Source organism: Tenrec ecaudatus, chromosome 7 (genome assembly GCF_050624435.1).
Source record: "Tenrec ecaudatus isolate mTenEca1 chromosome 7, mTenEca1.hap1, whole genome shotgun sequence".
NCBI classification, from domain to species: domain Eukaryota; kingdom Metazoa; phylum Chordata; class Mammalia; order Afrosoricida; family Tenrecidae; genus Tenrec; species Tenrec ecaudatus.
The window spans coordinates 113,568,836-113,585,131 of NC_134536.1; the positions used below are offsets into that span (position 1 = coordinate 113,568,836).

The window sequence follows — 16,296 nt, forward strand, 5'->3', positions numbered from 1 at the left end:
AACAAAATATCACTGTTATAACATGCATCCATTCATTCGACAAAACCCATAATGATTACCTATCATACGCCAGACACTATCATTCATAGCAACTGGAAATACAAATAATAAAGCCATCTTACAAACTTTCAAGCAACTCATACTACAATGGGAAAGCAAGAAAGGACACAAGCATTGGCAACATCATAAGTTCTGTAATATAGAGGTATCCCTGACATAAAGAAAGGTACCTAATTCAAACTAGGAGATTGGGAAGCCAAATGGTCAGGGTAGGCTTATCAGAGAAGGGAACAATTAAGCTGGGTCTTGAAAGTCAAATAAACATTAGTTAAGTAATAGAAGTTGAGGAAGGATAGAAGGATATTCTAGACAGAAGAAAGATTATCTTCAAAGGTAAGCAAAAGCCTGTTATATTAGGGGAAATGCAAGGTATGTGGTGGGACTGAGAGTGAGCATGCTGAAAGATGAGTCGGTCAAGGAGACAAGGCCGGCTAAGATCAGACTTCGTCTCAAATGAAATCAGGAGTCAGAGAGTGGTTCAAAGTATAAGAATCAGATGAGGGCATAGGATAGCAGGTAAGGCTTGATCCAGGACAATGTAACTGAGTGTAATTACTGAAAACCAAATGAAGGCCAAACATGATAGTGGGACAAGAGGAAAGTAAAAGGTAATAGAGGAATGAACTAGAAGACAAAGGGCATTCATAGAGGTCTAAACACAGGCATGTACATGTAAATATATTTATATATAATGATAGGAAATAGAGCTATGTACATGTATTTATATGTTAAATATCAAGGGTGTAGACAGACATTGGGCATCTACTCAAGTACTCCCTCAAAGCAAGAACACTTTGTTCTAACAATCCGGCATTCCGTGATGCTCACACAATCACTGAAGACAAAATGGGTGCATAGCAAATGTGGTGAAGAAAGTTGATGATGCCCAGTTATCAAAAGATATAGTGTCTAGGGTCTTAAAGGCTTGAAGTCAAACAAGCGGCCATCTAGCTAAGAAGCAACAAAGTCCACATGGAAGAAACACACCAGCTTGTATGATCATGAAGTGCCAATGGGATCAGGGATCAGGCATCAAAGACCCAGAACAAAAGATCATGCCAATGTGAATGAGGTAGAGTGCAGAGAGAAGACCCAAAGTCCATCTATAGAAAATTGGACATGTCCTTACAGAAGTCACAAGAAAGAGACAAGCCAGTCAGGGTGCAGTATAGCACCGAAGAAACATACAACTTTCCTCTAGTTCTTTAATGCTTCCTCCCTCCCACTACCAGGATCCCAATTCTATCTTACAAATCTAGCTAGACCAGAGCATGTATATGGGTACAAATAAGAGCTGGAAACAAAAGGAATCCAGGACAGATAAACTACTCAGGACCAACATTGAAAGTAGCAATATCAGGAGGGAAAGGGAAAGGTGGGGGGAGAAAGGGGAAACTGATCACTGATCCACCCTGGGGGATGCAAAACAGAAAAGTGGGTGAAGGGAGGAAGACATTGGTCAGTTTAAGACATGAAAAAATAATAACAATTTATAAATTATCAAGGGCTCATGAGGGAGGGGGCTAAGGGAAAAATAAGGAGATGATATCAAGGGCTCAAGTAGAAAGAAAATGTTTTGAAAATGATATGGCAACAAATGTACAAAAGAGCTTGACACAATGGATGGATGGATGGATGGATGGATGGATGGATGGATGGATGGATGGATGGATGGATGGTAAGAGCTGTATGAGCCCCCAATAAAACGATTTAAAAGATAATAATAATAATATGGTTTTCCTGGCAATGATATAAATTATACTTAGGGCAAACAGGGTGTCATGGTAAAATGGTAAGAGGTTATTACAGTAAAAGAAATATTTAGGAGATAAATCAACAGGCTTTGATCATCAACAGATGGGTAGGTAAAGGTGGGTGGGGAAGAGATTCAAACATGACTGCTGGGTTTCTTAACATAAAGTTTTAGAAAATTTAATGATAGATTATTTAGGATACTCTCTCCATGATGAAATATTGGCTTTTTACTCCCTCCCTCTCCCCCCAAATAATACACAAAATGAGAAGTATCTGTCTAGAAAGTAGAAGCTACTCAAGCACAGGAAAAGGATGGGGAAAAAAGGAGGTGGGTGAAGAATTTTTAAAAAATCAAAAAGCTAAAATATGCTAGAAATGAACAACCATCCAAACTTTTGAATGAGAATTGATGTTCTAAGTTTTAAAAGAATAAAGAGAGATAATTTAAAAAAAAAAAAAAACGATTGCCACCTAACTACATAAAATTTGATGATATAGTTCTGCAGATTATCAAAACTTTCCAGTGGGACAAAAGCTAACAAATAACAACTAGGAATGCCATGCTTCACAGCTAAAGAGGGTGCTGCTGTCAGGTGCCATCCAGCTGACCTGACTTGTGGTGACAGCACATGTGCACAGAACTGTTCTCACAGGTGTCAAGACTTTGACCTTTCAGAAGCAGGGGGCCAGGCCTGTCTTCCAAGTTGCCTTTCAAGGGAGGACAGTTTAGTAACCTTCCAGCTAGCAGTCAAGTACTTAACTGGTTGTGCCACCGAGGAACTCCAGAGCACCAAGTTCAAATAAAATCAGGAGATGCTCTCAATACATGAAAATAAGTAACAGAAAATGAATAACACAATGTTGAACACTTATTTTAACAGCAACCAGTCAACAGGATCACAATAGTACTTTCATGATTAATCCATTAAATTAGGTACCGTTTTGGCTGGTCCACCTTGTTCAGGGTCATAATATAGGCAGTTTGGAGCACTAGAAAAGCATATTCAGAATAAAGTTTTTGAAATCTATATATAATCCTCTTGAAATGTTCATATTCTTTGACAAAGTCATTATACTTCTGAAAACATATCCTAAGGAAATTATCTAAATTTACATATGATTGCAAATAACATTATATAGTGTACTAAAAAAATGGAAATGGCCTAAATGCACCTTAAAAAGATACTGTACACCCCAGTATAACTGTGTAGGAAAATACTGTGGTATCCCTAAAATAATGTTTTCGGAGCATTTTTAATAACAGGTAAACTCACACCGTCTATATGTTAAAAAACACACTGCAGGGTTTTCTACCAGCACAGAAGAGGGAAAGTATTACTTCTGATTAGTGGTGATGTATTTTTCTTTGTCTTTTCCTCTATTTTCTCAGTTTGTTTTTTAATAAATGGGGATATATTATTTTGTGTTTAAAAATACAAACCACAATCCCAGTAGACTATATGTAGGTCCCGAAAGTATGCTTTTCCCTTGTACTGTACATTCCTTTTAGATAGTTCGGTAAGTTACTTGTGGCTCCTCATCTTAGTTTAAGCTAGTGCTAGTCATTTTTAGGGAACTAAAAGTAATATCTACAAGCCCCTCTTCTGAAGCATATTGCATTAAGAACTTCAATTTCAGACACACGACTTAACGCAGGATATTTCCTTTTTAAATTTTTTTAGTAACTGAAAAGGGCTTTAACACCCCTTTACCATGCTTTAAGAGCGTGAGTGTTTTTGCCTCTCTGAGTAGAACAGGTATTACCTGAGGTGGTTGAGCAGAGGCTGCAGTCTCTCGTCAGCCTGCACAGCAGGCAAGGATCGAGCTGTTAACTGAAAACAGACAAGAGGGTTAGAAACAGCAGAGGCCAGCCACTCAACATCTTTTAAAACTAAATGAAAAGAGGCCAAAGAGTACTTAAACAAATAAGAAAATTTTTCTCTTTTAAAATCAAAGAATTCAGCATTACGTTGGGTCCTCCTATATAATTAAGGATAACCTGCCCTAAATATGTGGAGCATATCAAGTCTGGAAAGAACTGGAGGTCAAACCATTCTCAGTTCATGAACAGTTAGTATTAGTAAATCAAAATGGCAATTTTTCAAAATGCTAAAATGTGTGACATCCAACCTTTTACCAGTGAACCCGACAGTGATGACCCATTTAGGGAGAGAGACTTTCAATTACAGCTAAGCCACTGTGAAATTAGTTACATACTAACACACACACACACAGTACCAGGCATAAAATGGTCTTTATTAAATTATATCCAAAAATAATCATGACAGTGTAAGATATGAAAAAATAATTATGATTTGTAGACTATAAAGAGTTTGTGAGGGAAGGAGAGAGGGAAGGTGGGATTGGGGGGAAATAAGGAACCGATACCCAGGGCTCAAGTAGAAAGAAAATGTCTTGAGAATGATGGTGGCAACATATGTACAAATGTGCTTGACACGATGGATGGATGGATGGATGGATGGATGGATGGATGGATGGATGGATGGATGGATGAATTGTGATGAGCTGTACGAGCCCCCAATAAAATGATTAAAAATAATAATAAATTAATTTAAATGATCCTGGGAAGATTTTCCAATTTTGCAAAAAAGACGGTATATATCAGTAAAGTTATAAGTTAAAATACAGTAAAGTTAGACAATTAAGTATGCTGACATTTGAGCACAACCAACAGATTTTCAGTACCTCTTCAAAATAAGTCTAGTATTTCATATTGTATCAAATGTTATCAAAGTTCTTCTCTTCTCAAGGTTTTATCAACAAAATATGTAAATACTTTAATACACAGTCTTTCTGTGAACATGAAGTCACTTTACAAAATATCACTTTCATTGTCCAGAGATTTCTGTGCTCAGACCAAAGCTATTCTGTAAAAAGATTAATATAATTTATCTAGATATTTCAAACATCAATTTTCTGAACACAGATGGAACAGAGTGTTTTCAATCACTTTTGTCAACCTAAGCACCCTGCTCTCTAATCAAATAATATTTTCTAAATAACAGCAAAAAACACGGTAACAGCAGAATATTTCTAAATATTTGTTAGCTCCATATTGGATTTATGTCTCCAATCTACCTCTTCATCTCAGTGTCAGTCTTCATTTCCTTTTTCCTGCACTAATGCAGCATCTTCTTTCACTGTTGCCTCTGCCTCCATTTTTACTCTCCTTAATTTATCCTCCACAATAAGAAATATTTCAATTAAAACCATCTAATAATTTCATTCAGTTCTCCGGATAAAATTATTATATCAAATCTCTCATGAGATACTTTCTTTAGGAATTACCTTTTGTATCACAGTGCTGAAGCACTGGGAAGAGGGTCAGTGTGATAGACTATACCACCTTTGTCCAAGGCACAAGACTGATAGCACAGTGGGGTAAAAGTAGGCTGCAAACCACGAGGTCAGTAGTTCAAATGCACCAGCCACTTCACCTCAGAAAGATGAGGCTTTCAGCTCCCATGAGGCTTCACAGCTTCGGAAACGCACTCGGGCAGTTCTACTATGTCCCATAAGGTCTGAACTGACTCGGAACTGACTCAAAGGCAGTGAGATCTGAATTTGAAAGACACAATGGGCGCACATTTGGAAGAAACTTGCTATCGGCAAGAATCAACTCCATGGCAATGGGTTTGGTTTCTCTTTTGTGGCTGTTTCCATTTTCTTTTTAATGTCAGCTGATGCCAGATAGGTTCAACGTAACACGAGACAAAGGAAAGATTGGAAGGTGTCTGGTGAAACCTGGTCATTTTACCTCTGGAGAAAATCGGTTCCTCGTCCCCTTGTCGTTGACTGCTGGTGTGAGCGCGGAGGATGCCGTCTGTGTGCATGTAGTATGTAGCATTTCTCACTAACACACCACCCTTAGAAGCACTCCACATTAGCATGTGACCCTACGCCAGCCCACTGCACGACTGCAGCGCGCTTCAACCCCACACAGGACAAAGCAAAGCTCACTGCTATCGAGTCGATTCCAATGCCGATGACCCTGTGGGGCAGAGTAGAACTGTACCCCAAGGCCATCATCTTTATAGCAACAGAAAGCCTCGTCTTTCTCCCTCAGAGCAGCTGTTGTCGTTCGACTATTTTATGTCAACCTGAAGAGGTAAGAAACTGTAGGCGTGGAGTTCAACCTGTCGATCAGGTCACAGCCCGATGCTGCTCCCTTTAAGGTGTGGCCTTCTTGTAAGGAGGACACCCTGGGAAATCTCTCACAGGGCCCTCTGCCTTCCTGCCTGCTCAGACTCTGATAGCCACCTTGAGAGGTGCTGGTGCCGGACATGTTTCCATTGACATTGGATCCACACAACTGCACCCACCAGCCTGTGATCTGCCTGCATTCTGCATCCTTACATGTGGCTGCATGACCCTCAAGAGTGACTTTTGGATCAACAGTGGACTGGGCTGGGATGCTCTTGGGATGTGTAATTACTTCGTGATGTAAAGCTATCGTACATATGAGTGTCACTGGACTTGTTTCTCTAGTCCACCTGGACTAACACAGTAGCCCCACACTTAGCTCTACATCACCGCTGTTCTGAAACACATGCTCTGCAGAGAGAGGTGCCCTCTGCAGATATTCCCTTAAAGAGAATTGACAGAGGATATCCAAGCACACGAAAATGTCTGTTATTTGCAAAGCACTGGCGATTAGAAGGACATTAGGGCATGAAAGGGAAACTATACATTTAATTCTCAGCATGCTGAACTGAGAGCAATATTGCCTTGCCAATAAGCAACTGAATATACATGGATTTACAGCCGGGGGAGAATATGAGACTATTGATTTAGACTTAAGTATTAAAAGCAAATATGAAATAGAGATTGAGTCATGAAGCTGGCTAAAATATCCCAAAGAACAGATATGTATTAAGTAATGCCCAATTATCGTTCCCTAGTAGTGGTTTATTAAAGAACTGTAATTAGAGCAGTGCCGCTTCATTTCAAGTTACCTTGAAAGAAAACTAGGATTGAAAACTAGGATTGATGCCTGCTGATGTCTACTTGACCGTGGAAAAGTCATTGGCGTTACCTGCTTGGCTGTGTGCCATCCTAAACTGAATTAAGAGCTGAAGTAAGAGAAAGCAGGGATCTAGTCAATAAAGCCTTTAAATGCTTTACAACAATGCTTTTAAGCAACTACAGTTTTAAAACAATGCTTTCAAGCAACTACAGATTTTTATAAGTGAGGAGAGAACCAGCAGCTCCTACACTTAACTCCGCTGTTCCACACTTGGAATAAATGAATTTCACTTTGTGAGCAATGTTCCCCGAGGAAAGCACACCAGCTGTGAAGCTGACTGTCGCTCTTAAAGCCCTAAAGTGGGGTTTGCTGTCAGGCAGTTGCTGTTTTGAAGCAAAATTGTTTAAAGGGCCTGGAGGAAGAAAATATTTTTCACGGTTTTCTTCTCCAACTGAAGGCCGGAAAAGGAAAGTAAGAATGCACAAGGAGGTAAATGCAAGAATAAATGCAGCAAGCAGTTCCGAAAGAGTTAACAAAGATGTTGAGAAGGAAAAAAAAAACAAACAAACAAAGGTAGCTCAATCAATTGAAAACAAAGGACGAGAGGGTGGCTTCATTTTAAGAATAATAAATCCCTTCTCTCTGAAGTGCTCACCCAACACCAGCTAAATTAAAACACATAAAAATGACAGGAAAACAATGCTCACTCTGAAAATATTGCTCAATTTTGTTCTCTGGTGTTTTCACCTTCTACCACTCATTTCTGCTTCCTTACAAAACTCAAGAGGAATGAGAATATCCACTACAACATTAAAAGTTATACCTTCAAAGAAAGCCAAGCTATGCGATCAGCAATTCACGCTCCACCCACACCCGACCTCACCCAATATCACTCTCCTCAAAGAAGCAGACTACTACTCTATTCCAGAGACATTTGGATGTTGGCATTTAGGTACATTTACAAATCATGAAAAGGCCATCTTTAGGTTTTCTTTACCCACCCACCCCACCAAAATAGAGGCTTTTCCCCCAAAGGCCTTTATATTCGCCTTGTTTTATATAAGATTAGTGATAGCTGTATTGCATGTTAAAAACTTCTTGAGAGTTCAAACTCAATATAGACTCTCAGGCCTTCCCCATCAAACTCTAGATCTATATACATTAGGCTTCAATAGATTAGGCTCCTATGTATCCAATATAAAGTCTATATATTGAAACCAAAAGGCAACAATTTATTTAAACCGACCTCACAGTAACAAAATAAAATAGCTCTAGAGAGAACAGGTTGTTTAACAGAACTATCATTTTTATCACTGGGACCAAGGCAGATGTTAAGTAAAATTAACTTTTACAAGCAGCTGCTGTTTTAACTTCATTGATTTTAACAACGGAAAATCCTGGGTCCTTTTGAACTGCATTTTCTTATAGCAAAGGATTCCAATTACAAATCCCAAACGGTGAGGCTGCACGGACCATCTCCCCTCTGGCCCCCGACACCCACATTTGCTCTCCGGTTTCGTGTTCTCCCTTGGCAGGCTGAGCTGCCGTCCATCGTAATCTCCCCAGTCCACGGCTCACATGCCCACAGCACTGTCTGGGTTACATAGCGCTCTTGCACGCAGTATCTCACTTGATCTTCACAGCAGAGGTGGTTTCATCAGTACAATGCTGCCGGACCAGGAACATGGCTCTATCAGCTGGCCACAAACACAATTTTCAATATGTAAGCTCGAATAGCCAACCAACGACCTTGCCAAGCAAAACGTGTAGATTCCATTTTAGCTCTAAACATGCCCAAGTCGTTTAATTTCCACAGAATATTAAACGGTGCAGAGTTAACAAGATATTTCCAGTTCAGAGGTCTGGATGATATGAAGAACAGAGAGCAAACCTGGGAACAGTGCAAGCGGATACCCCAGTGCTGATTTTTGATCATGAAACCTATGGTGCGAAGAGAAGCCTGTTATTCAAGGGCTAGCCTGAGCACCTTACTGGTGCGCTACATCATTTAAAAATGTAAAACAATTGCTTGAACAGGAAAAATGGTATTAGGAGATATGCCGTGATAAATGTAGATGGATCGCTGAATTTTCTCCCATGGAGTAAAATACCATAAAATCATTTTACTTTACAATCCCTCGACAACTTTGGCTCAAGATTCTTCGGCTGCCAGCCACACCAAGCAGTTTCGCAATTAAATTAAAAAATTAAGTTCCAGCAAATGGAAGGCAACACGCTCTGCTTTTCATGATTGGAACCCAAGATTTTAAGATGTCAACCTTAGGCCTCTTAAAGAACTGCAGTCCTTGTGTTATTATGTGATGGGCACTCCACGTAAAGCTTTATATTCATGGGTAATTGGTTGCCTTTTTTGTTGTCATAGCTGTGTTCTCACTCATTGCCTTTACTATGACTTGATTTTTTTTGTGCCTATTATTATCTCTACAGATCTATCTAGATAAGACAGACTGGATGAATAGTCTGGAGGAGAAAACAATGGGACCAATGGTTCCTGGGGGACAGAGGAGAGGGGGAGGAGGGGGCAAAGAAGTGGTGCTGACCAACCCAGGGACAGGAGAGCAATAAGTGATCCAAAATCAGTACCAAGGAGGGTGTGAGAGGTCTGGTAGGGATTCAGCAAGGGCAAGGTAACCGAGAGAAATCACTGAAACCCAAATGAAGGCTGAGCCTGATAGTGGGACAAGAGGAAAGTAACAGGAAATAGAAGAAAGAACTAGATGACAAAGGGTATTTATAGAGGTCCAAAGACTGGAATGTACATATGTAAATATATTTATATGAGTATAGGGAAACAAATCTATGTGCATATATTTGTAGGTTAAGTACTAAGGCAGCAGATGGACATTGGGCCTCCACTCAAGCACTTACTCAATGCAAGAACATTTTGTTCTATTAAATTGGCATGCCAGGGTGCACACCTTCCTGACACAATTGCTGAAAAAAAATGTGTGAATAAGCAAATGTGGTGAAGAAAGCTGATGGTGCCCAGCTATCAAAAGATATAGCATCTGGGGTCTTAAAGGCTTGAAGATAAACAAGCGGCCATCTAGCTGAGAAGCATCAAAGCCCACATGGAAGAAGCACACCAGCTGGCTGACCCACATGGAAAAAACACACCAGCCTGTGTGACCACAAGCTGTTGAAGGGATCAGGTATCAAGCATCAAGGAACAAAAAATCGTATCATTGAAAAAGTGGGTGAGTGCAGCATGGAGACTCAAAGTCCATTGGCAGCCAATCGGACACCCCTTACTGAAGGGTTGTGGGGAGGAGATGAACCAGTCAGGGTGCAGGGAAGCAACGATGAAACATATAACTTTCCTCTAGTTCTTAAATGCCCCACCCCCCCCAATCATGATCCCAATTCTACCTTACAAATCTGGCTAGACAAGAGGATGTACATAGGCACAGATAGCAACTGGAAACACAGGGTATCCAGGACGGACAACTCCTTCAGGACCAGTGTTGAGAGTGGCGATGCCTGGCGGGTGAAGAGAATATGGGGTAGAAAGGGGGAACTGATTAGAAGAATCTACATATAGCCTCCTCCCTGGAGGAGGAACAGCAGAGAAGAAGGCGGGGGGAAGATATCAGACACTGTAATATATGACAAAATAATAATAATTTATGAATTATGAAGGGTTCATGAAGTAGGAGGGAGGGGGGAAATGAGTAACAGATACTAAGGGCTCAAGTAGAAGGCAAATGGTTTGAGAATGATGATGGCAACAAATGTACTTGACACAATGTATGTATGTATGTATGGATTGTGATAAGAATTGTATGAGCCCACAAAATCATTAAAGAATTAAAAAAGCTTTATATTCGGGCATAAGGGAGGGGCTTCAAAATATTCATGGAAAATGAGGCTGAAGAACAATGAAAAAATGTTAAGGCCTCCTCATATATGCTAATATTCACAACATCCCCCAATGTCCTCTTATCCCAGGGCTTCTCAATGGTCACTGGAACACCCAGGGAGGAAGAGCACGTGTTTATTATTTCATGTAACAACATACTTATCTGCATTTTCCAGAACCACATTGTCCTTTTCCTGTTGGGTGTCAGCATGACTCTTATGCAAAATCTTACCATGTGCAGAGTTTCTCATAAAGTGTCCTAAAAACTCACAAAAATGGTTCTAGGTGCACTGAAGTGGCCCACTGTATCTATACTGCCCAGACAAGGTTGTGGCCTTGTAAGTGCACGCTGTCTATCTTCTTTAAGGGGTCAGTCCATAATTCCTTCACCTTCCTGCTGGAAGGCAGTCTCCTAAGAATGCCCGGCATGCAAAGCTGCCCATTCCATGCATGATTTTCATCTCCTTTCTAAGCACTACTTTAACAGTAGACCACTTGTAATGTTCGAAACTTTACACATAATCTGTTCTGAAGTACACTTAAATTCTTTATCAATTTGAAATTAGGATTAAAAATTCAAAATTATTTTTACTTACAAGAGGGAAGAGACATAGAAATGTGCGTGTGTCACTTCGCGCTCTTGCTTAAGCACAGGGACTATTTTCCCCGATGGGGACTTTTCCTAACCCCTGCGGGTGAGGGCGATGCAATGAGGAACAGCGCAGAGAGGGAAAGCAGGATTCCTACTCAAAGCTCCTGTGACAAAGGACAGTCACTGGAAATACACTCGAAGAACTGGGGGGGGCATTCCTTAGAGGGTCTCCCCCCACACCACCCGATCAACAAGAACACATACAGAGTTCCACATCCCCCTAGAGCTGAACTTCAAACCACTGATGCAAATGTATAATTCAAGGGTGGTAGCCCCAGATGGCAAACAACACACCTCTAATGTTGATGGTAACAGATGCTGCAGAGATTATTCATTTGCTTAGTACTTTAGCTACATGCCTTGCCTCAGTGACTTAATTTTCCCTGAAGAATCAGAGCATAATTTCATTCTTTCTTGATAGAGACATAGACTTTGCAGATGTAGAAAATGCCTATAGTTAAAAGGTGAAACAGTCTAGTGTGTCATGAAATGTCACGTACAATTTCTCTTGCTCAAAATAGTCAGATATTGCACTATGTATTAATTCATTAACTTAGGTGAAATTTAAGCTATTCTATTCATGCGGAAATCCCAGTTTTTCCTTTTGTTAAAGGACTATTGTATAATTTTGTTTTTCTACTACAGATTTTCTATCTTTAAGCCCTCCTAAAGGGAGCCTCTGAAATTATTTGACTAGCTGTCAATTAAACACGCAAACACATGTTCTGCCAGCTAACTACAGCCTAATGCTTAATTGGAAAACTTCTGTAATATATACGACAAATCAGAACCAGAGAAAAATAATTTCCATAATTAGTACATAAAAATAAAAAACAGTCATCTACTATGAAATAGGAATGTGTAAGCATATTTAAACAATTTCAATTTGGGTTTTACCAAAGCATTCTGACTTGACATTAGCCAGCCTACATTTTCAAAAAAGCTTTGAAGGCAAAAATCAACCCGTTTGCTATCACTGAAGGAAATGAAAATATTTTGAAATGTTTCAAAAATCCTATCAGAGTCCCCAAATCATTTTTTCACTTTTTTTCCTCTTATAAAATTAGTGTCCCAGGGAACCTGAGTCATTGGTGTCTTCTCATTTCTAAATTCATAGAAGTTTTTAGTATAAAACCCCTTCAAGACTACAAAGTTCCTGAATTGAAATGATGACCACCTGTAAATGAACAAAACAAATCAGCTCACTGTTAATTTAGATCACCTAGCAAATAAAACTGCATGCAATTTCCAACTTCTTAAGAAAAGTGGCTATTTTACTTATTCCTTATATCCTCTCAGGTTTTGCCTATTCTATCATCTTGTAAGTTAGAATAAGCTGTCTGACTCTGAGTAAAGAAGAAAAACTGGTCTGGAAATTGAGAGAGGAATCCTTACCTGCTCACTTAGTTGGAGACCGTTTCTGAAAAGTAATGTAGCTGCTCCAACAAGTGCTGCAAATTACAACCTGCCAGTTTAAGGATGAAAAGGACCCTACCCATTTCTTCCCACAGGCCTGTAGGGTTCGGATGCTACCCCCCCCCCGCCCCCCCCCGGTAGCAGTGTGTGGTTACACTCTTCTGCCCCATCTGGCTCCATGAGCCAAGGTACGAAATCAGGAGGGGATTAAAGTAAAAACATTCAGACATACATTTCCTAAGAGCAATCATTTTAGCATATTGAATTGTTAAACACCCTTTGATATCTGAACAGCTGGTTGAGAGTTTTCAAAGACCTTGACAATACATTTGACTGATTGCTTCCCAATGACGTTATTTCATTCTTTCTGGCATAATCGAGCACAAAGTGCTTGATGGATAACCAGACAAGCAAAGGACAAGGCTGAGCAAAAGTCATTCGTTATAACTGACATCTTCATGTTTTATTACACATCCTAGAAAAAGAGAAAGAAATAAAAACTCACAGGCAATATTGTGCCAAAAGATGTCACCCACCAAACCAAAACCCGAACACGCTGCCCTGCCGTCGACTCCGTCCCAACTCACAGAGACCCTCTGGGACAGGTGAGACTCGTCCCTTGAGAGCAAAGGGAGCTCTTCACAGGCATACGAAGCCCCAGCTTTCTGCCAAGCAATGGCTGCTCTTTTCGACCTGCTGAGCTCGCAGGAAGCCCCAGGTCAGTACTATGTTGAAGCAGCGAATCTTTTTTTAAAGCCTTTTCTTGCACATAAGGAATTATAAAGCTAGAAATTTGGGAAGAGAAAGGTTTTCATCTTACATTTCTTACATTTTGTTTTTCATTGGGTGGGATTTTTATTTGACTCAAATGTAAATAAATGTTACTATGAACCAAAATCTGTCCAACCAAGATGTTTCAAGAGTGTTGATTTACCCACTATCAGACTGTTGGCAGGGTCTTTTCAAGTCAACTACTGAAAAATGCAAACATTTGTCCCAAATAGCGTTTTAAAAGGATGAAAGTGGCATTAACATCACATAAGAAGTACTCAGTAGGCATAAAGCTTATCATAGTGGATGTGGATGTGATTCAGCAAGATGGCTGGAACAATAACTTAACTGGAAACCAACTACAGAAACTCTTTACTGTCACGAGGGCCCTGGTGGTGTGCACTGAGCTGCTAAGCTTCAAAGTCAGCAGCTGGAACCTGCAGCCTCTGCTGGGGGCAGGATGAGGCTTCCACTCCTGCAAAGAGATGCGGTCTCCAAAACACACAGTTGTACCCTGTCCTACGGGGTTGCCGTGAGTCAAGATAGGCTCTGTGCACTCCAACACCTACCAATCTCATTGTTTTGATAAAGTGTGTATCTCATGGGGCAGAATACTCTCTACTGTTGTAATCTGTCCCTATCAAAATCCTTTCAGTAAAGAATTTCCTGAACTAGTGTATCTTAATTCTACTATCTAGAAGTTAATTTCTGTTTAGACTTGAAGATGAAGCTTACTCCTGCAGAGCAATTTAGAGACCAATTTCAGGAGCATTTTTTAAAGTTACTCTCTGTAAATCCATTAAATCCCAATTCCAGAAACCTATCCTGAGGAAATGACCAAAGATTGAAATTAAAATGTACAAATATCAACAGCCTAGAATTCCTACAAAAAGAAGCAGTTAAATAAATAATGAAGTATTCATAGGATGCAACAGTATGAAACCAGAAAAGCAAACCAAATGGGACCAAGTTGGTTTCAAGGCATGGCAGCCCCAAATGTGCAGACTAGACCTGTCGGAATTCCACAGGGAAGTCAGGAGTGTCCTTTCCTGAGCGGGTCACCAGGACGTTCTCCTGAACGCAGGAAGCCCCAGGTGAGGCTGTAAGTGAGGTGAGGTGCCTGGAGGTGAGGCTCCAACTGCCACCCTGTGGCTACTCATCACATGCTTAACCATTGCACTACCCACAAGGTTTTAATGGTATGGAAATATACTAAAGCTATAATGTTAAGTAAATTATTTCAATAGAAATGTTTATATTAGCATTACCATAATTAAGACTTATATACAGTGAAAGAAACATGTAGAATTTGGGGTAAAAACTGTGTCTTACATAGTATCTGGAAAACTAAAATCTCTGGAAAAAGGTTAAAATGCATAAATAATAACTCAGGATATTTAATGAGTGGTTTTCTTTGATAAAAATTACATTGTTTTTTTAATCATTTTATTATGGGCTCATACAACTCTTATCACAATCCATACATACATCAATTGTGTAAAGCACATTTGTACATTCATTGCCCTCGTCATTCTCAAAACATTTGCTCTACACCCAAACCCCTGGCATCTGCTCATTATTCCCCTCCCTCCTGAGCCCTTGATAATTTATAAATTATTACTCTGTCATACATTTAAGTTTTTAAAGTACTATAACCTAGAAGGGGGGGATCAAATTTATCAATTAGGAGATGCCAAGTTATGCTACAGTATCAAACCACTACAAAGCCTAGGTTGCTTAAAATCACAAAAGTTTGCTTCTTGTTCCTGTTAGGTGCTCACTGGTCCAAAGACTGTGTTCTGTCTCTGCACTGCAGAAGCTGTGATCACTGACAATTCAATACTCTTGGTTAAGAACTGATACACATCACTTCCATGAACAACTTGGTGGGCAGAATGAGTGTCACATAGCCCCCTTCCAATCATCAGAGGGCCATGGAGTGCCTCCTACGATGTGCCCAGAACATGCAAGGCAAAAAATGACTGCAATTATGACACTAAAGGCCTCAGTTGGAAAGTGACATTTAAGCAACAACCTAAAAGGGATAACAGCCAATAATTGCCCAAACTCTGGGCAAGAACATTATTTTTCAAGTAATATCTGAAAGCCTGGCGGACTGGTGAACAAGCTAGGGTGGAGAGTGTGTGGGAAGTTGAAGTGATCCGAGTAGTGGCTAGAAAAAAAGGAACTTGCCTACATCAAGGTCCCAGTGAGATAAAAAATAGTTACAGGATTGTGAGAAAAATGTCATATTTTTGATTTACATTTTAAAGAGTTCACTCTGGCTGCTATGCTAAAAATCGACTAATAGGAAAGTAGGCAGACTAGAGAAGACTGCTTAAAAGGCGACTCTAGGATCCAGGTAAGAGATGATAATGGCTTCAACAAGAGTGGAGGCAGAGTGTCAGATTCTGGATTTGTTTTGATTTAGAATCAAAGGACTCCGCTGCTATGGGTAGAAGAGAAAGATAAGCGTCAAGGATGAGTCCAAATTTTCTAGTTGAGACCAGAGAAGAATGAAGATGCCACATACTCATCCTCTTGGCTGTCCGTTTGTCATATTGCGCTGTTGCGGCTTGCACGTTGAGGTGACGCTGGAAGCTATGCCACTGACCTGCAGGACCACCCATGGTGCACTGGTTTCAGCGGAGCTTCCACACTAAGAACAGACTACAAAGCGGGTAGAGGGCAGAGGCGGTCCGCTTCTCAGGGAGTGGACAGTGCACACCTTATGAGGAGCAACAGCGCATCGTCTGATATAGAGCAGGAAGATGA

At 40.2% G+C, this 16,296-nt stretch overlaps 1 protein-coding gene across 1 annotated transcript in view; it reads right to left on the minus strand.

Annotated features, from left to right (window-relative positions):
* The window catches only part of PRIM2 (DNA primase subunit 2), a 283,633-nt gene that overhangs the window by 107,551 nt on the left and 159,786 nt on the right, over nt 1-16,296 (minus strand). The window contains exon 8 of the mRNA XM_075554936.1: nt 3,580-3,647. Coding sequence (XP_075411051.1) covers nt 3,580-3,647 — 68 coding nt within the window. The remainder of the gene's footprint in view (nt 1-3,579; nt 3,648-16,296) is intronic.